Below are 21497 nucleotides of genomic sequence, written 5' to 3'. Positions count from 1 at the left end.
CTAGTATTGAAAAAAATTGATTATAAATACAATAGATCAGTAATTCTTAGAATAAATATTAATCCTATTGTCATTGAATAGGCTGCAGGTCAAAATGATTTGAATGGATATAGATTTGCAATCCGATTTAGAGCTAAGGTTTCAAGTACTTGCCAACATGCATGTTCATAAGTAAAAAGAGAATCATGGAAGATTGTTTGAGCTATGAGAGCTGAAAAAGATTATTTGATAGGAACAATGGTGGTGATTGAAGCAGATTGTTTGCCTTTACTTGAAATAATTACTAATTGTACAATATCAGATATTGCAATATTGAGATGGATTGCTTATATTAAGTTATTAAATCTAAAATTTAGGTATGTTGTAGAAAAAGATAATTAGATAGCAAATATATTATTTTAAACAAAATATAATAGATGAGATGAGATTATTAAGGATATTGATGATGTGAGTACAAAATTTTATTTGATTTTACAATTGAATAAGGAAGATAAGCCATTTCATAAAGAAAATTATAAAAAAAAAAATTATTACATATTAAACATTATATGAGCACATTAACCAAGCATGCTAATTGGTCAATTGAAAATTTTAAATAGATCAAAAAAAATACATACATATTTATATTATAAAGAGAATTTATTTAAAAGAATCTAAAATCAAACATTGGAATGCTACAACAAGTAGTAGGTACCAAAGAAGATCAACAAAAGTTACTTAAAGAGTTTCATGATAGTCTATGGGCAAGGCATAGAGGAATTTGAGCTACTTTTGCTAAATTGAAGGAATAATATTAGTAGAAGAAGAAGATCCAAGAATATGACTCTTCATCTTTGAATTTTTTCACAAAGTACGTTGAATTCTTCACAATAGGATAATAGATGGATGTGTAGAAAGAATGATGTTAAAGAAGGCCAATAGTGCTGGATATTAGAAGAAAGAAGGAGTATATAAAGATTGGGTTGAAATATCTCACCACTTCATTGGATAATATGATGTGAGTTGATATGTCTATATATAATACATTGCATATGTTTTAGGATTACAAATTATTGTTGCATAATATAACTCATATATATTTAGTATAATTTTGACCTTAAATCCCTCTACCATATTTACACTTGTAATTATAGATCTTAAATCCCTTAAACCCTGTTTATACTTGCACATTCAAATTTTAAACCGCACCCTATTTACAATTATAATTTCTAAAATTTAATCATATATCATGGACCCTAAACAACACATTGTTCACGCTCACATTTATAGACCCTAAATTATATTATGTTCACACTTGCATTTGTAGATTCTAAACCACACCTCGTTCAGACTTGCATTTGTAGACTCTAAATTACACCCCATTCACACTAGCACTTGTAGATCCTAAATCGCATCCTATTGACACTTGTACTTCTAGGTCCTAAATTGTATCATGTTCACACTTACACTTATACATCCTAAATTTTATTTCATTCATACTTATATTTATAGATCCTAAATTACATCCCATTTTCACTTGCACTTATAGATCTCATTTACACTTGTACTTATAGACCCTAAATTGCATTCTGTCTATACTCATATTTATAGACCATAAACTTCCTAAATTTTAAAATCTTTGTGGTATATTTTGGATCCTAAATCACACCTCATTTTTACTTACATTTTTTGTAACCTTATATTTCTTCAATCATAGATCCAATGAAGATTTTAAACATATCTTTAAAATCAAAAGTGTAATAAATATAGAGGCATGTCAATTCAAAAAAAACTAATTAAAAACATACAAAAAGTCAAATTTTAAACTTATATCAAGTCCAAGGCCTTATATTTCAATATTAAAAAACTTATAAAATAAGCTACTTACATCACATGATAAGTAGACTCTACAAATAAGGGGGCACGTCAAATCAAAATCTTAAATATTTTTTTCCAATTATCCACATCAACTCAAATATCTTCATCACTAAATATCTAATATCATCTAATTCATACACATCCACAACAATTCAATCACATGTTTATAATTTGTAATCCTCAAATTGATCCAATATTCTTTTTAAAACTTTTAAATGCTCTTTATATCACAAAAGTCAAAAAGCTTAGAAGCAAAGTCAAATTAACATATATCTTACAAACTAAGAACTTGTAGAGCAAGTTATTCATACCATTGAAATTGTAGATCTAATAAATAAAGAGAGATGTCAATTCAAAATCTAAAAATAAAAAGGTCAAAAAATCCAAGCATACCATTGTAACTCTAAATTCCAAATTTTTTAAATTCTAAACCTAAAATCTTAAAATTCTAAATCAAAATACATTGATGTTTATTAGACAAGCAATAAAATAAAGTCGCAAGCATATGAAGCGACAACTTCAATAAGTAAGAGAATAGAGAAGTGTCCAAGCAAATCAACTAATATTGATTTAAGAGGAATAATTTTTCTACAATGGTTGCAAGAAAGATGATCCAAATATTTGTCCTTTTATCTTTGAATTTCTTCACAATGCACATTTATTTATTCATAGTAAAGTAGTAGATAGACATGTAGATAGAGTGATGTTGAAGAAGACAAATTGTCATGGACATACATTAGAAGATTCTTCGAATATTCTTCTAGAATATTCTCTAAAGATTCTCTAAAGATTTCTTTAGAAGGTTCTAGAAGATTCTTAGAATATTCCCTAAAGATTCTCTTAGAAGGTTCTAGAATATTCTGATAGATTCTAGGAAGTTGCTCGAGAAGTTTCCTAATTAGTAGAAGTTGTTGGAGAAGCGTCCTAGTTAGCGGAAGTAGCTCGAGAAGCTTCCTATTCAGTAGTATATATAGGAGTCGAGGCTGAAGGGTTCTTCAGTCTCGACAACACATCTCTTGGAGTTCTAGCTCACCTTTCTAGTGTTGTTCTTGTACTCATCTGTTTAATCTAGTTCTGCCACTTCTTCTTGAACTTCTTGTTAGATTTCAAGTCTGTATTTTGTGTCCGTGACAGTTTGTCGAGATTGCATTTTCACTGGTATCAGAGCTAGTTCCTTCTTGTTAGAGAGTGGATTATCCCTCTTCTTGAAGGTGTGCTAGTGTTTTAGAGGTTGCGGATTACCCTCCTCTAAACTGATATCTCTTCTTTCTCAATATTGGAGCCTTATTCTTCTTGGAGAGAGTGGATTACCCCTCATCTTGGAGTCTTAAGGCGTTTTAGAGGTTGCGGAGTACTCTCCTCTGAACCAATATTGTCCTCTTGTCAAAACTCTTTTTTCTTCTTTCTGAAGGTTAGCCGAAGGTTAAGACGTTAAAATGGCTGAAAGTTTGGAATCCAAACTAGACGCCATCATAAATGCTCTTGCCTCGTTGTCACATAGGACAACAGAGATCGAAGGAGGCATGGTAGGACTCCATAACAATGGAGCATCTGGGATAGCGCCATCTAAAGCATATCAGCCTCAAACTTCTGCGCCAGAAGAAGCAGTTCTACCTCCATTTCAACAAGATCGAGTAGTCCTACAACGAAAGGAGCCTCGAGTTAGTCTTCCGGATAAGTTTGATGGAATTCGTTCCAAGTTTCGAGGTTTTGTCAACCAAATCAGGTTGATAACAATTTTACAGCCCGAACATTATCCGACGGAGGAAGCGCGTGTTGGGCTTGTTGGAACCTTGCTTACAGCACAAGCTCTGTCTTGGTTTACTCCCTTGTTCGAGAAGCGATCGCCAATCCTGAGCAACTTTGAAACGTTTTTGGAGGCGTTTGCAGAAGCATTTGGCGAGCATGATAAAGTTCGATGGGCTACAACAAAGATCCGATCGCTACGACAAGGAACACGCTCTGCATCAGTCTATGCCTCGGATTTCAGACAATTGGCAAGTGACATTAATTGGGGTGAAGAGGCGTTGGTGAGTCAGTTTTATTGGGGCTTGAAGGATGATGTGAAGGACTTGCTGTTATCTCTTCCTGATCCTCAAACGCTCAACGAAGCTATTAGCCAAGCTGTAAAGTGTGACAACCGCCTATTCCAGCGTCGCCAAGACCAACGTCCAAGACACCAAATGACTCGTTACGACGTGACTATGTTTACAAATAGCTTAAACTCACATTCGGAGGCAACAGACATGCAAATCGACACGGCGCGTGTCCGATCTCTTACTCCAACAGAGAAGAAACTGCGTATCGAGGAAGGGTTATGTTTGTACTGTGGAGAAGAAGGTCACAAGGTTGGAAATTGCCCAAAGAAGCAAAATTGGCACCCTGTCAAGACTAGAAGTGCGATGATTCCGGAAAACGATGACGCCCAGCCACAGTAGGAACCGTGCGGCTGGACAATCTAATATCACGACAACAATCAGGTTCCTCCTTCTCTGTCCAACCTGCCCGTTGTTTTACAATTCCTTTGTTTTTAGGCCCTCAAAAATAAAAAACTTTAGCTTTATTGGATTCGGGGGCATCTACTTGTTTTTTAGATGAAGAGTTTGCTAAACGCCACAAGATCCGTTTAGTACAGAAGTCCAAACCTGTTCACGTAGAAGTGATAGATGGACGACCCTTATTGTCAGGCAACGTTATCCACGAATCAGAACCTATAGAAGTGGTGTTTAATGACCATAGTAGTCACGTTATTTTTAATATTATTAGAACCCCATCAAGCCCTGTTATCCTTGGTCTTTCTTGGTTAGAAGATCATAATCCGTCCATTGATTGGAGGCTACGAAGGATAACATTTCCTGAAAAAAATAATAATAAACCTGTTGGTAGAACCTACATGAAGAAATCCATGTTTATTGGAGCGAGAGCGTTCCTAAGATCGTCCAAGGAAGGCGCACCATTTGTCATTTATGTAGCTCCAACTAGCGGCGAGAATATCTCAACATCGAATATACCAGAGCAATATAGGGATTTTGAAGACGTGTTTCAGAAGAAGAACGCCGATATACTGCCGGAACATCGACCATATGATTGCGCCATAGACTTAGAGGAAGGAGCGCAACCACCTTTTGGTCCAATATACAACCTATCGCAGACGGAGTTGGCAGAATTACGGAAGTACATCGATGAGAATCTAGCCAAGAATTTTATTCGACATTCAAAGTCGCCAGCTGGAGCACCAATCCTATTCGTGAAGAAAAAGGATGGCTCACTGCGGATGTGCGTGGACTACCGAGGACTCAACAAGGTGACCAAGAAAAATCGCTATCCCTTACCTTTGATCTCCGGCCTCTTAGATCAACTTGGACGTGCAAGGATTTTTACAAAGATTGATTTAAGAAGAGCCTACAACCTTGTGCGAATCAAAGAAGGAGATGAATGGAAGACAGCCTTTCGTACAAGGTATGGCCATTTTGAGTACAATGTCATGCCTTTTGGTCTTACCAATGCTCCAGCGATCTTTCAGCATATGATGAATGACATCTTTCGGGAATACCTCGATGACTTTGTTGTCATCTATCTGGATGATATTTTGATATTTTCCAAGAATGAAGAAGAACATGAGAAGCACGTTTGTTTGGTTCTTGAAAAACTACGCGAACGAGGACTCTACGCCAAGTTGGAGAAGTGTCAATTTCACCAGAATGAGATGGAATTTTTGGGCTTCATTGCGACTACAGAGGGCTTGAAGATGGATCCAAAAAAGGTAGAAGCAATTATATCTTGGGAAGTTCCGAAGACGGTTAGAGATGTTCAGTGTTTTCTTGGATTTGCTAACTTCTATCGGATCTTCATCAAGAATTATTCTCAAGTTGCTGCACCACTCACGCGTCTAACAAGCAAAGACAAGCTCGAATGGGGATCACAAGCAGCAAAAGCATTTCAAGATCTCAAGACGGCATTCACTACGGCTCCAATCTTGGTACACCCTGACTTTGCAAAGGCTTTCTATTTAGAGACCGAAGCTTCAGATTTTGCTTTGGGAGCTGTGCTTTCACAGATGGGCATAGACAAGAAGCTTCACCCAGTTGCGTTTTATTCACGGAAGTTCTCTGCTGCTGAGATCAACTACGAGATCCACGACAAAGAGTTGCTTGCTATAGTGGATGCCTTCCAAGAGTGGCGTCACTTCCTCGAAGGAGCTCCACATCCAGTGACTTTTTATACGGACCACAAGAATTTGGAGTACTTCATGACAGCTCGAATTTTGAATCGTCGTCAAGCTCGATGGAATATGTCTCTATCACGATTTGACTTTATTATCACCTACCGCCCTGGAAAACAGCAAGGATTATCTGACGCATTATCGAGGAGATCGTATCTTGCGCCAAAGGTTGGAGAAGCAGCGTTTGATCAACAATGTACAACATTGTTGAAACCAGAAAAATTCAGGATTTTTGCTACTGTTGCAACTATCGATGACGGCTTCCTCAGCGAGGTATGTACTGCGACCATTGAGGATTCTATAGCTCTTGACATCAAACAACGTGTCGATCATGACAAGTTTAAGGTGGAGGGAGATCTTCTGTATTTTGAGGAGCGGTTGTATATCCCGAAAGGACCAACTCGACTCCGAGTACTTCAAACTCGCCACGACTTTCCAGCTGCGGGACATTTTGGATTCAACAAGACTTTGGAGCTCATTTCACGAGATTTTTGGTGGCCCCAAATGTGGAAGGATGTGAAGGAATTTGTCCTTTCTTGTGATGTTTGTTCAAGATCCAAGATCCCTCGACATCGCACGTATGGACTTCTCCAGCCATTGCCTATTCCGCACCGACCATGGTCTTCAGTTTCTATGGACTTCATTACGAACCTACCGCCATCGAATTCATTTGACAGCATCTTTGTTGTGGTGGATCGATTTACAAAGATGGCGCATTTCATGCCTTGCAAGAAAACATCGTCAAGTGAAGACACCGCAAGACTCTTTCTTGATAACATATATCGTTATCATGGCCTACCAGATGATATCGTGTCGGATCGAGGTACTCAGTTTGTATCCAAGTTTTGGAGGTCCCTCTTTGAGATATTGAAGGTGGATATTAAGCTCTCTTCGGCTTTTCATCCTCAAACTGACGGTCAAACGGAGCGGGTGAATCAAGTTTTGGAGCAATATTTACGATGCAGCATCAACTATCAACAAGATGATTGGACTGCATATCTACCGCTTGCTGAGTTCGCATACAACAACACTCTTCATGCGTCAACTCAACAAACACCATTCTTCTCCAACTACGGATACCACCCCAAGCTCGATTTATTGAGTTCTTCAGCAAATAACAACCCAGCAGCTGAAGGATTTTTGAAGCAACTATCGGAGCTTCAAGCGACGTTGAAGCTTCAATTGCAATCTGCCCAAGAGAGTTACAAGGCATCTGCAGATAAATATCGAAATGAGGCGCCTACTTTTAAAGTTGGAAGTAAAGTATGGCTTCTTCGACGGAATATCAAGACCAAGCGGCCATGTGACAAATTGGACTATCGGAGATTAGGGCCATTTGTTATCGGAAAGCAGATCAATCCGGTGGCATATCATCTGGAGTTACCAGCTACTATGAAGGTACATCCAGTCTTTCACGTGTCTTTGTTGGAACCTTATCGAGAGTCAGCTTTTCCCCAAAGAGTACAAAGTCTGCCACCAAGTATCGAAATTGAAAACCATGAGGAATACGAGGTGGAAAAGGTACTAGATTCACGGCGTAATAGGAAAAAATTGGAGTATTTAGTGCATTGGAGTGGATACGACATCAATGAACGAACGTAGGAGCGTACTGAAAATCTTGCCAATGCACCAAAAAAGGTACAAGAATTTCATCAACGATATCCTCATAAACCTAAGCCGATTCAACGATAGCTTCTTGCTGAAGCTTGCTCATCAAGTAGCATAAAAAGGGGGGAGGGCACCTCCAAAATCCATAGTTCGATAGTGTAGAACTTTGTTAGCAACTATAGTTTGCTCTCATCATTTTAGCCTTTGGACATGGATAGTCAAGATACTACACTTGTTATGTCATCTCAAGCGACTAGCTCACGAAGACGACCGCGAGATGAAGAACCGCCTGCACCACGACGACGTCGGAGGATACCGAGCAACAGATCGCTAGTAATTGTATTTGAGGTCGAGCCTGCCTACAATGGTCAGCCAGAAGGTGTGTTTGGAGGACAGTTTCACAATGAAGACACAGAAGTCCACGCTTGGTCAGAGGTTGAAGGTGTTGGTCACTACCGTTGGCTCCAAGGGCCGATGAATCATTTGCCTCGCGAACAACAATTGGAATTCATAGCGGATGTGATGCGACAGATTTTCATTTTCTTGCGTTGGTATTGACTGATAACAACATTGCTTCTCGGAGACCTCGAAGTTAGAAGAGGAGGTGATGTCATGGACATACATTAGAAGATTCTTCGAATATTCTTCTAGAATATTCCCTAAAGATTCTCTAAAGATTCCTTTAGAAGGTTCTAGAAGATTCTTAGAATATTTCCTAAAGATTCTCTTAGAAGGTTCTAGAATATTCTGATAGATTCTAGGAAGTTGCTCGAGAAGTTTCCTAATTAGTAGAAGTTGTTGGAGAAGCGTCCTAGTTAGCGAAAGTAGCTCGAGAAGCTTCCTATTCAGTAGTATATATAGGAGTCGAGGCTGAAGGGTTCTTCAGTCTCGACAACACATCTCTTGGAGTTCTAGCTCACCTTTCTGGTGTTGTTCTTGTACTCATCTGTTTAATCTAGTTCTGCCACTTCTTCTTGAACTTCTTGTTAGATTTCAAGTCTGTATTTTGTGTCCGTGACACAAATAGTAATGCATATTAGAAGAAAGATAGAGTATATAAAGATCATGTTAGAGGAGCTCATTACTTCATTCAAGAATATGATGCAAATTGACTTAATCATGTATAATCCATTGCATAGGCTTAAAAAATATATAATATAATTTTAAGTCATATGTATTTATAATATGTTCAAAAAATGGTATAAGTATGATATTTTTTAATCAAATATATATATATATATATATTTAAATTAATTATCTAATATATTATTATAATATTCAAAATTTTCTATATATTTATTATATTTTTTATTTTTATATATTTTTATTTTAAAAATCTCATATATTCTAAACTATAAAATTATTGAATATTTCAAATATACCATTAGAATCAAAAGCATAATATATAAGGAGGTAGATCAGATCAAAACTTCAAAAAGACAGAGTATAAAAAAAATCAATGCAGAATTGTATCAAGTTAAATGCTTTATATCTCAAAATTAAAAAAACATGTATAAGGTTTCTAATCCACCACTAAATTTTTAGATCTTTAAAATAGAATGTAGATCAAATCAAAACTTAAAAATTTTAAATCAAAATAGTCAAATATTTAATATCTACAAATATATGTACTTTTAGAAGACTCTAAATATATATTTAAAATGGGTGATCCTTAAATGGATCAAATGGAGCTTTTTAAAAATTTCAAAAATTCTTATATGATAAAAAATAAAATCCTAAAGCCTAAGTCAAAGTTGTTATATCTCCCAAATTATAAACTTGTATAGAAAAATAATTATATCATTAAAATCCTAAATATTATAAATGAAGGAGTATGTCAAGTCAAAATTCAAAAATATTGAGGTCCAAAAATTGGAGATATCTTTATAATTCTAAATTCTAAATTCTAAAATCAAATATATCCTTGTAATCTAAATTCTAAATTCTAAATCTTAAATCTTAAATCTAGAATTAGAAGCATGATAAATAGAGTAGCACATCAACTTAAGTTTTCTAAAAGAAAAAGTACACAAAAAATCAACCTTCAAACCTATCTCAAGTCTAAGGCCTTATTTTATACTATTAAAAAACTTATAGAGCAAATTATTTATACCATATGAAATTTAGATCTCAATAATAGGAGAATAGAACAAATAAAACCTCAAATATTTCTTTAAAATTATTTCCATCAATTCAAACATTCAAAATATTAAATATCTAATATCATTATGTCTATATATATATATATATATATATATATATATCTACAATAATTCAATCATATATTTATAAATGATAATTCTCAAATCAACCTAATGTTCTTTTTAAAACTTTCAAATATTTATTATATCATAAAAGTCAACTATTTTAGAAACAAAGTCAAACTACTTATATCTTATAAACTAAGAACTTATAGAACAAGTTATTTACACCATTAGTATCTTATACCTCAAAAATAGAAGATTATATCAACTCAAAATCTAAAAATAAGAAGATAAAAAAAACTCAAGCACATCCTTATAATCCTAAACCCAATAAATAACCTCCATACCATAAGCTATTCTAATTATAAATCATATTTTACATACAATTATCTAAATGAGATGCTTCTTATTTTGATACATATAAAAAAAAACATTCATCTATCTAAAATATAATTTTATACATCTTAAGTATTTCAAAGAGCATTCTAAAATAATAAGTTGTTTGATTATTATACATTGTATACATAAGAAATCAATAGATGAAATTATCATAAATCAACTTTCATCCATATATAAATCATCCATATAAAGTCCAAACAACAAGTATCACATTATTTTGAAATACTCTTACATGGTCCTATAACAAGCCAAAATTAAAAACACCAAAGATAACTTATGCCAAAAATCAGTTTTAAACCCACAACACAAGTTAACTTATACATATCTCAAAATATAAGCATTTGTAGAAAAATCTAAAACCATTAATGGATTTTCCATGTCTTATATGAAGAAGGTATGTCAACTTAAACTTTGAAAATAATTAGTTCTTCAATCCAAAGATTTCAAAGTTAACATAAAATATATAAAGTTAAATCCTTAATATCTTTCAAATAGAACAAGCATAAGAAAATTTTATTACACCATTAAAATCACAATCTTTGAAAATAGAGAGCTAGATTATCTTCAAATTCTAAAATTTTAAAAATATAAGAATTTATCAACATTAAAGTTTATTTTTAAAACCTCTATATCATCCAAACCATATATTTCTTGAAAAAGCTAAATACACCATTAGATTCATAATATTCCAAAATAAGAGAATAGATTACTTTAAAATATTAAAATTTAAAAATAAAAATAAATAAATAAATAAATAATCAATTCTATCTTTACAAGTCGAAGTATTTTATATCTACGAAATGGAAAAAGCATAAATAAATTTTATTATACTATAGGAATCACAACCCTCCAAAATGGAAAGGTAGGTCAACTCAAAAATTCCAAAAAAGTACGTCAATTTTTTGAAAGCACATATGCAATCTTAAATCCTAAATCCTAAAGACATATAAAGTCAAATATGCATTTATAAAGCTTCTTAGAAGCTTCACCGTAAGATAATATCAAATCTACATATAGTTACCTTCTACCAAATACTTTTTATTTAGATAAATATGGATGTCCATAATAACACCTTTTTAATTACTTACACTGGAGACACTATCTTCAACTTAAATAATAATTGTATTCCAAGCTCCCTATGCATCAACTTCTATAGCAATTAATTCTTATTTACATTTAATCATTCTACATAGATGAATTGATTGACCATGCAAGTAATAGAGGAATCAAAGCAAGAATAATGTTGATTGATATGCGAGTATGTTATTGTGTTTTAGAAAATTCCAAGTCCTATACAAGGAAAAGACTAGATCAATATGAATCTGAATTCAATTTGTTACAAGCACTCCCAACTTATGCAAGAGAAGCAACTTTTAAATTATATGAGTGTAGAAGGCTTAGTAATTTTTTCTCGACAAGTAGATTAGGCCCTAGTAGCACTAAAAAAAGAATTTTTGTGATACCTTATTAAGATCAATGGTAGGTTTGATATTTTCACAAAAGTGAAGGATAGATTTTCTATTATCAAGAATACATGGATATTCCTATTAAATCAACATATTTTTAGAATATATATGATATTTTTCATAAAATAATTACCTTGAGCTACATGTGAAATTTGTAATCATAAATAAAAAAAATAAAAGGCATGAACCTTAAAAAAATAGATTATATTTTTTTATATTAGTAATTTTTAAATAAAATAAAAAACTAAATATTAAAAAATTATTCTTTTAAAGATTGAGATAATTTAAGTATAGGTTATGATTACTATTTATGTTTGATTTATTTGGGTTAAAAATGGTTTAAAGATAAAAAAAATAAAAAAATAAAAAATAAAAATAAAAAAATCAATATTATTTAAGATAAATAAATATTTATTTAAGAAAAAATATCAATGCATAAAAAATAAATAAATAAATAAAATTATAGTTATGTCTAAAGTGATTTCTTTATAATGATAATATATTTAGTGCAATTTTTAAAATGTAATGTCAAAACTTTACTTCAAAATTCTAGTTACAACTATTTCATCAATCTTTTTATCCATGAAAACATTTCTTAGCTTTGATATCATGTATTTAATTACCAAAGATTACACAATTAAATTGCAAATATAGAAGGAGATTTCTAATTAATTTGGTCAAAAATGATAAAATAATGTCTTAATTAATTATTGCAACCTAATAGAATAATTGGAAAAACTCACAAGCTTATAGCATTTGTTTTTATTTTTAAAAGTTTGTTTGTTTGTTTTCAGCAGTCAACATCCAGAATGTTTTCTACTATTCGATTTTAGAGTTATACTGTTCAAGAGCCAACCCGTTTTTATATTATTTTTTGTTTCATAAATAAAATATAAATTAAATTAATATAGGTAATGATAAATTTATTTATGGTAAAAAAATTGCAATCATGAAACTTTGTTTGATAAATTCAACATTTTATTTCACATGAGCTTCTGGTTGTGTGATAAAAAGGTATATCTGTTTAGCATCATCCAAAACTAAGTCATTTAATTTAGGTACATATATAAATGTGAGACCTAAATTTATATGAGAATTATAAATATGACTAATAATTAAATATTACAAAACAATAAATATTTCTTAAATTTCATGTTTTTTGATTCCTTTGTATTAAAGTTTTGACTTAAACAGAGATCTATCTATCTATCTATATATATATATATATATATAAATTACATTTTCTCACAAATTATAAAGCATTTACTAATTTTGATTATCACATTTTTTATTTTTTAGTAGACAATATCTAAATTTTATAGTTTTTGTTTGTACTAAAAAGTTTCATTTATTATAGTTTCAAGGATTCCATTTAAAAGAATGTTTATTTGACGTAGAATTGCATTTATTTTTAGTAAACTAATGTATCATGTTTCTATTCTTTGTGGGTCATCAGCACTATTTCCATTCGCTATGCTCTAATTGACCCATGTCCCTTTCTCTGAACAATTTTTCCTCATATATCTTCCCACTCTGACACCTTTTTATATACCACATGAATGGTTCAACTTTATTCATTTATGAAAAAGAAAAAAAACGCAACCACAGAACAAAACAAAGAGAAAAACAAACTGATCACAACAAAGTGAGAGGAAGGGTAATCCTCTGGCTGAGCTGGACCGCGTTGCTGCCTTGGTGACCTTCGAGTGGCTGCTTGAAAGTGAGCAGTTTCTAGTGGCATTTTTCGTAGACTCGCGAAGCGCGGAATCGTGTGGCCATGCTCGTCATGGTCCTAGCGGACCACACACTCGCATCGCATCGTTGAAACCCAATTACAACAGGATCTTTTGTGCAGACATCGTGGCACACGTCATTTCACGGCGTTGGATGACGCTATTATTTCACTCTGCCACTGTCATGGTGCCAAAATTGGTGGGTACTTATGATGGTCGTCGGCCGCAAATTAGCTTCCAGAGCTTGCAAAAACCTAGCCACCTGGTAGGTTCAAAGGGCGTACTACTAGCGTGATCGGCAGGAATCATAAACATGGCTGAGGGTGGACTACTGTTTGGATTTGCGCTCGCCGATGTCCTTGTAGCTGCAGTGCTTATTTCTGTCGTGGTGCTTTACTTCCATGCTGAGACTCTGCAGCGAAGGCGATGCCCACCAGGGCCTTGGCCTTGGCCAGTTGTGGGGAACTTTTCAGCGTTGGGAGACCTGCCCCACAGAAACCTTGCCGGCAAGTATGGAGGTCTCATGTATCTCCGGTTAGGTGTGACTCCAACGTTCCCTTCACAGTCCAACAATTCTGTTGCTGTTGCCTTGTCAGTTGATGTCTCCCATTTGATCCTCCCTATCCTGAGCCTTGAAATGCATTGTGCCACCAGGGGCCAAGCCGTGTTTAGTGATTTCCACGGCTGCCGTGGCTAAGGAGTTCTACACAACCGTTGATGCAAGCTTTGCTTCGCGGCCGAAGAGGTTCTCATGGACCGTCTGGAACAACAATGACGCGTTCCCTTCACAGTCCAACAATTCTGTTGCTGTTGCCTTGTCAGTTGATGTCTCCCATTTGATCCTCCCTATCCTGAGCCTTGAAATGCATTGTGCCACCAGGGGCCAAGCCATGTTTAGTGATTTCCACGGCTGCCGTGGCTAAGGAGTTCTACACAACCGTTGATGCAAGCTTTGCTTCGCGGCCGAAGAGGTTCTCATGGACCGTCTGGAACAACAATGACGAGAACTACAGAAACATTGGCCTCGCTGAGTATGGACCCTATTATCGCAAGCTGCGCAGGCTTTTGAATACAGAGCTCTTCTCTCCAAGACGTCATGCCTCCCACGAAGTTACAAGAGCACAGGAGATCCAGTGCATGATGAAAGTTCTTCTAGAGGAGTCGGAAAAGGGCAATCCAGTGAATCTCCAAACCTGGTTGCATGGCACAACTTCCAACAACATGACCCGGATGGTCGTCGGCAAGAGGTACGCCATAGCTTGCTTTCTCAGAGTAGTGGGCTATTCTCTTGGTGGAATAAATTGCTACGGTAGTTAGAAGACACACGATATTCTCTCCAGAACAGGTGTATGACTTCAAATCCCTGAAGGAAAAATCATCTTTGGAGCTGTTTTCTTTTCGACTCATCAAAACTTCAACAAGGATTTTGTGAAGTTTTGCACCTTTCCACACAGGATGACCTCAATTTCGTCTTAACTCTGAAACCCCATTCATCTCTTCAAGTATTTTCAACTTCTCTACAATTTTGATGCTGATGCAATATGTCGAACCTGCTTATAGAGTTGTTTTGCAACTTAAGTGAAAGAAAGACACTTCTCTTTTCTCAGTGTGGACTTGTTAGAGTCTCATCCTACATGAAAGCAGGGCCTTGCTACATTGTGTTTTCACTTAGTGATTTAGTGATTTAGTGTTCTTGTCTACTCACATTGTTACACCTGCACGCGCGTGCGCAGGTTCTACGGTGTCAGTGTAGACGATAGTGAGAAGGAAGGACAAGACCTTCAGAAGATGACTTCCAGTGTCTTTGAACTTCTTGGTTCTGTAGACATAAGCGACTTCGTGCCCTACTTGAGCTTCATCACTAAATTGCAAGGACATGCATCCAAGTTTTCCAAGATCCGCGATGTTTCAGACAAACTCACGGCTAATTTTTTCGACCTCGACAGCCACAGAAACAATTATAAAAAAATGAAAAACGACCCAAGCTATGTCCCAGATTTTGAAGATGTACTAATGGAGACGCCATTCGAAAACGGCACAAATCTCCCTGACCAGGACCTTCTAAAGCTACTACAGGTAAGAGATTTTGTGTCTCTCATTTGAGCACTATTTTGCATAATGATATTTCTTAGTCATTGGCGTAGGACGTGTAGGGCATCGAGAGTAACCAACAGCTGGTCTGTAGAACAGGAAATGTTGAATGCTGGGACGGAGACTAGTTCGAACACTTCAGAATGGGCTATGGCCGAACTCATCAGGAGGCCAGAACTGATCGAGCGAGCACAGACTGAGATGGATTCAGTGATAGGTTCCAAGCGCCTCGTGGAAGAATCCGACATCCAACAACTCCCTTTTCTGCAAGCCGTGATGAAAGAGAATTTCCGGCTGCATCCTCCTGCTCCGCTCTTACTTCCCCATGAATCAAGAGAGCCTACAGAGCTTCTTGGGTACCATTTCCCGGCAGGAACGGAGCTGCTAGTGAACGCCTTCACAATCCACCGAGACCCAAGTGTATACGACAACCCTGACAGCTTTGATCCTGATAGATTTCTTGCACAAGTGATCCCTACGAGCTCATGCCGTTCGGAAAAGGCCTCCGGATGTGCCCAGGATACAGGCTGGCGAATACGATGGTGGCCATGATGTTAGCGAATCTGCTCTATGTATTCGACTGGTCTCTGCCGGAAGGTCAAACTGAGGTGGACATGACTGAGACAATAAGCCTCTCCGTCAGCAAGAAGCAACCGCTGCTCTTGGTTCCGAAACCCAGATTTGAACTTTCTTTGGAGAGCGTAGCAGAAAATTGATTGCCTCAATCACACGCTGGAAATGTATCACGGGAGAAAGACAACAACGGATCTGTAATGCATATGCTAGTTGTAACAATTTTTAGTAAGTTGTGAAAATCTTTAGTGGTACTTGTGCATCTGGCTTTGTGGTGGCCAATTGCTCTCACGGCATGAGTACCATCTGCACGACACATCCTGAGTTGTCTCGGCAGACCAGTTTTAAAATGAACTGCTGGGCCATTTGCATGACTTGGGCAATACCCAGTGTTGGTTAACGCACGCATTTCAGAGTGATTCGCGTTATCTTTAAACAACCAACCTCCTGGTTACCAATCGCACATCCTAATGAAAACGAATAAACAGGACAGAATCATGCCACTCCGATGGAACACCTGTGAGCTTTTGAACGACAAATTACACTGTTCTTTGCCAAGTAAAACTGTGCAAAGCCAGTGGTGTATAAATCTGAGTCATAAAAACATGCACAATCAATGTTGTGGAGGTCGACGGATTGTATACTAGGCTCAATGAGACGACCAAGTTTAACAGATCTCATACCATACGATTCGATGGTTAGACCCAATGTAATCTATCCTAACGTAGTCCGGCCAGCATAGTAATCAAGTCCTTCCAATAGAACTCCAATTGATCTCCATAACTCGACTACGTAGAAACCACATCCCAGCAAGAAAATTTCTAGTCTAATATCATAGAGATGGATAATAATCTTAAAACGAAAAGCAGCCACCTGCATGCATGGCATGCAAAGAAGGACGATGCTGCATGCTTCTCACACCGAACACAACGAAGGATGATATAATTTGTAACCTTCAAAACGTAAGTCAGGAAAAGCGTCTTCAATAAGGAACCTCTGCCTATTCAACAAATCGTAGCATACTACGGTTTTAGATTGTCGGTGCGGGTCGGCGAAGTACAGATAGGAGCCCTGACCCAGCGGCACGTAACCTTGCACGCCGAGACCAACCCCTGCAGGCAACAGCTGCGCATCCACCCAAGTCCCAGTCTGTTCGTCGAACTGTTGCACCGAGGGGGAGAATGTGGCCACCGTGGAGAATGTAACCAGCGAAAGCCGGCCGTGAAGCTCCATGAATTTCTTGGCGCCGACCTCGCTGATCAGTGGCGCCTCAAACCTGGAAAACACTTTACTGTACATATCGAACGAGACCCCTTGTCTTCGGCTGACAATAGCGCCATTCTCATGCACCCGCTCGGAGCCAATGTAGTGCATTGATCCGTTGACATACACACTCCGGTAAATGGACTCCAGGGTAGTGTCCTCACAGTACGTTATCCACATATCAGCAGCAGAATCGTATAGAGTCCCCACTAGGCGGCGTTGTGCATGTGGGTCACGGTGAATTTGCATGAACAGAATCTTGAACTGGTTAGGTTCGTTCTCGAGGACGATCACATTGACGCACCCGGAGGCTCGGATGCCTGGAGGGAGGCTGGGGAGGATGCGCCATAACTTGGTAATGGGGTTGACAACAAGGAGCCTGGTATCTCCATCTTCCACGTTCTTCCTTTTGCCAAGATTGCCCTTGAAGCAGAGCAATCCCCCACCTGCAGCTCGCAAGCAGTGAATCTGGAAGTTGGGTGACTTTTTCCAGATGAATATTTCTCGCCACTCCTTCATCGATGGATTATAAGCCATGATGGCTTGATACCTCTTGACGCATACTAGCAAGAAAGGGGTATGAGATTTTCGAACCGATACAATCCTGTCTGTGAAGTGCTTCATCACAAGAAGCTCCTTCCATATCTTGCACACCTCGCGGCACCTGGCGATGCAGTTGTGGGGAAGCCTTGCTAGCACGTCCAGAAGTATTTTCTGAGGAAGCTTACTCCATAATTCTGGATCCATTTTACCTGCATTTCAGCTCCACGGAAAACACTATCAATATGGAGATTCTATGTTGCAATGTCTCAGCTTCAAAAAGACTATATTCATCAGGCTGCGAGATTGCGGAGCATCATGATGTCCCGCAACAGATAACGTTAGAATTTCATCTGATGTTAAGCAAGTTAGATATGGAGGAGAATAGTAAAGCTGACTAAACAGCGTCGGAGTCTTGCTTTGTAAATGAGAAAAACAAGCTAATTCAAGCTCAAAATTCGTGTATCATGCAAGGACGGTCAGCATAAAAAAAAATTAAAAAAAAAAAAAAAAAAAAAAAAAAACTTGAACATGAAGGTCAGGAGCTCGCAGCCTCTCTGAAGTCAAAGTTCTGTACAAAACTGCCAGCTAATTGCGAACGACGAGGATGTGAGGAAGTCAAAAAGAGTCACGACAGGATAAAAGTACGACAGTACAATTAGTAGCGAATTACAAGAAAAACTATAATCAGAATTCGTTTCACATGAGCCTTCAAAGACAGATGATTGAATTGATCCTGAGGTACTGCTTTGGCATCTGCTGAGGCTGTTACTCCAACTTGAAAAAAAGACCCGCCTTCCACTACCAGAAAGAACACAACCCAACCCTTCTTCCTTCATCCCTTTAAATGATCTACACGAACTCAACAACCTGTTCTTCAAGTTCATTACAGCTGGATGCGAAAATCCCGCTCAACCTATTTAGCCGTTCCTTCGACTTTTCCAGCACCCTCACCCTGTTGGATCTCTTGATATGGCTAAACTTTGGCTAATCCGAAGAACAGCCAAACGTCGAATGCGTAGAAAAGAGAGACATGAGCTGCGGATACGGATGACGAGGAAAGGGAGAGTATGGTTCACCCCCCAATGCATTAGAAGGGGTCATACTGGCTCGCAAACCACATTGTAGGAGCAGCCAAAAGCACAAGCAGGAGACCGGGGAACAATAGCAAGTCCACGTGATGTAAGCGAAGGGAAATAATCGGGGTGAGCATGACAGGTCTGGATTGAAATAGGGCTTTATTCAGGATCAGACAAACAGTCGACGGAAACATCCTCGTTGCCTTTCAGTCACCGTGGCAGTTGTTGAGGGATGCAAAACACTGGCCTCCAAGCATCTCTGAGCTAATCAGATCAGCGAGATCGTCCGCCACAGCATAAACGCTGGCGCTTGGGGAATTCTAGAGGCGATCGAAAATATTCTGTCAGGATTGCTAAATGAATTAGAGAGGACGATTGGTAACACGTCTTCCACATGGGTTTCGGCAGGCTTCCAAATCCTTCCCTAACAAGCTCCGACAATCTTTAAGTTGGTGTCAACATATACCTGCCACCCAGACCTCCACCCGACAGGGAAACTAAGGCGTTTACGGAGGGGAGGGGGTCGCTAAATATAGGGTTTCATCGAGGAGCGCAAAGAGGCTCCAAACCCTCGGTGTCCTGATGAAACCACGCATCTGACAACTCACTTAGCTGCTCCTGCACGCCGAGATGATACCTATCCATGGGACCCAAAAAAGGGTTTTGTGATTTATTTAGTTCCTGTTTCCTGACCTTGGCTATTGGATTCTGCGAGCTCCGGACACACCATCGAACACGAACACGCTGTGGAGCACATTTGCCCTTGCGTGGTGATTGCGGGATTGCCTGGCAGAACCCCGAGCAGACTGAGACTGAGCTTAATGTGATGAAGCGACAGTGCTCATGAAAACTGGGCACGATTGCAAAGATCATTACCTTAGAGCTGTCGAGAACAATGCCATATCTTGGGCCAGAATTCGCTTCAACGTCATTCGTCGTAGATTGCCACTTTCTGAGTGAGGGGAGCCTCATGTGCACAACTTGTCGCTGTTGGCTGACCGGTGCGAACACGCTGGTCGAAGCGCAATGAAAAGGACCGGAAAACAGTGAACAGAAGAAGACGAAGAAGAAGGAAGGAAGAGGGGAAAATAAATGAATAAATAAAGCACAAGCCCTTCACTCCTAGAGGAAAGAAGGATCTCCTAGAAAGGTGAAACACACCCCTTGCGGTGGCGACCCTCTTCTCAGCGCCCTCATTGCTCTACACTAACATGTTTCACACATACTAACCACGCGATCTAAAAGCATGTAGCCTAGACACAACCCCATGTTAGCGACAGCACCGCAACCCCCTTTGTGATTGAAGGGGGGGAGGGGAAAAGGAAAAATAAACAACAGAACTCTCAAAGGGGCAAGCTCCAAAAATTATTTGATGGCTTCGGCAAACCCAGCAGAGCTCACGGACAACCTCACAGCCCAGCTTCACTTCACTTTAAGCAGCAAAAACGACCCGACACACTCACCTGGCCAGCCAACATCCGAAGTGGATAGTGAAGCACGAGATTAGCAACATCGTAGCTTACAGGTACTACCGCGCTCGGCCTAGAAGTACCTGCCTCTAACCACAAGGTTCTTATATGCATCGGAGGATGCGACGTGAACAACAAGCCCCTCTGCAGTGATATATTTGACGGCGCCTGCGCACATGGAGTGCGCAAGCGTAGGTGGAATCGGGAATCGGGTGCTACGCTAGACTAGACTCCATCAACGACGGAACTGGACCACCAGTGGCTCTCCCAGGACCTGGACTCCCGAGAGTGGAGGCAGAATCCCCGAGATTCGGTCTCGCGTTGCACTCCAAGGACGTGGCCGCTGCCGATCGGAGAAAGAAAAACACGCCTCCTTGTTGTTGTTGTTGCTCTTGCTGCCAGTGTCCTCGTCGACGACGACGAAGACGACATTGTCACGGGATTCCGACGACGCAACGGGGCTGGTGGTGGATCCTCCTCTCCTCCTCCAGTCCGCAGGCGTCGCAGACAGCACCCCACCCTGACACGTGAGGCTTGTAACACACGACCCCGTGCTCTTATTTTTAGCCTCTCCCTTCCCCGTTTTAGCCCCGCTCTCACAACGCATTCAAATCGACATGAGCAAATATATGTGATTCTGCCACAATTTTGTACCACATGGCATGCGATTTGTTGTCCCCCCCCCCCCCCCTGCTCCTCCTCCTCCTCTTTTAATCCTGCTTGCTTCCACCACCCTGTCGTTCTGATCTACTGGAATCAATCCTGGAAAAGCGGATTTTAATTCCCCACCCACATACCCACACTCTCACTCTTTTGTTGTTGTTGTGGTGTTGTTATTATTGTATTGTGCAGTCGTTTGTGAGCATAGACGATCTGGTTTCTTCATTCTCCATGGACTGGTGGCTAGGCAATGGAGCTATGGTTTTCAAAAAAAGTTTTGACCCTATTTTTATACTTCTAGAGATGCTCGCATGTCCAAGAATTTTCGTTTTT

The 21497-nt window shown here is 38.3% G+C and overlaps 1 protein-coding gene and 1 pseudogene across 5 annotated transcripts; one reads left to right on the top strand and one right to left on the bottom strand.

The window, feature by feature from the left end:
* Nucleotides 1-13722: 13722 nt before the first annotated feature.
* Nucleotides 13723-16561, top strand: LOC112277414 (amorpha-4,11-diene 12-monooxygenase-like; annotated as a pseudogene). Its single transcript, XR_016500833.1, has 4 exons — nt 13723-14028; nt 14370-14736; nt 15223-15565; nt 15680-16561. The product of XR_016500833.1 is annotated as an amorpha-4,11-diene 12-monooxygenase-like (transcript).
* Nucleotides 16562-16678: 117 nt separating this feature from the next.
* On the bottom strand, nt 16679-20856 carry LOC112277415 (F-box/kelch-repeat protein At5g15710). 4 transcript variants are annotated; one of them, XM_090247382.1, is made up of 4 exons: nt 20499-20567; nt 19912-20047; nt 19729-19821; nt 16679-18168 (listed from the first exon to the last, which is right to left on the bottom strand). In XM_090247382.1, the coding sequence occupies exons 3-4, from the start codon at nt 19790-19792 to the stop codon at nt 17069-17071; spliced, it is 1164 nt and encodes a 387-aa protein (XP_090103508.1). In that variant the 5' UTR covers nt 19793-19821; nt 19912-20047; nt 20499-20567; the 3' UTR covers nt 16679-17068. The 4 variants fall into 4 exon arrangements, with proteins under 4 accessions (XP_090103508.1, XP_024365433.1, XP_024365434.1 ...); XM_024509665.3 differs by lacking the exon at nt 19729-19821 and having other exon boundaries at nt 20499-20856; XM_024509666.3 differs by lacking the exons at nt 19729-19821; nt 19912-20047 and having other exon boundaries at nt 20499-20634.
* Nucleotides 20857-21497: the final 641 nt, after the last annotated feature.

This window comes from Physcomitrium patens, chromosome 25 (genome assembly GCF_059467195.1).
Source record: "Physcomitrium patens ecotype Gransden chromosome 25, ASM5946719v1, whole genome shotgun sequence".
Lineage (NCBI taxonomy): Eukaryota > Viridiplantae > Streptophyta > Bryopsida > Funariales > Funariaceae > Physcomitrium > Physcomitrium patens.
Note: the sequence above shows the minus strand (reverse complement) of the source record. Positions and strands in the feature narration are given on the sequence as shown.

Excerpts from the sequence above, each read along its gene's own strand:
- LOC112277415 (XM_090247382.1), bottom strand. The coding sequence starts at position 19,792 with ATGTGCTCCACAGCGTGTTCGTGTTCGATGGTGTGTCCGGAGCTCGCA. Across the intron at positions 18,169-19,728 it reads CGCAGAATCCAATAGCCAAG|GTAAAATGGATCCAGAATTA; the intron begins GTCAGGAAACAG and ends GCTGAAATGCAG.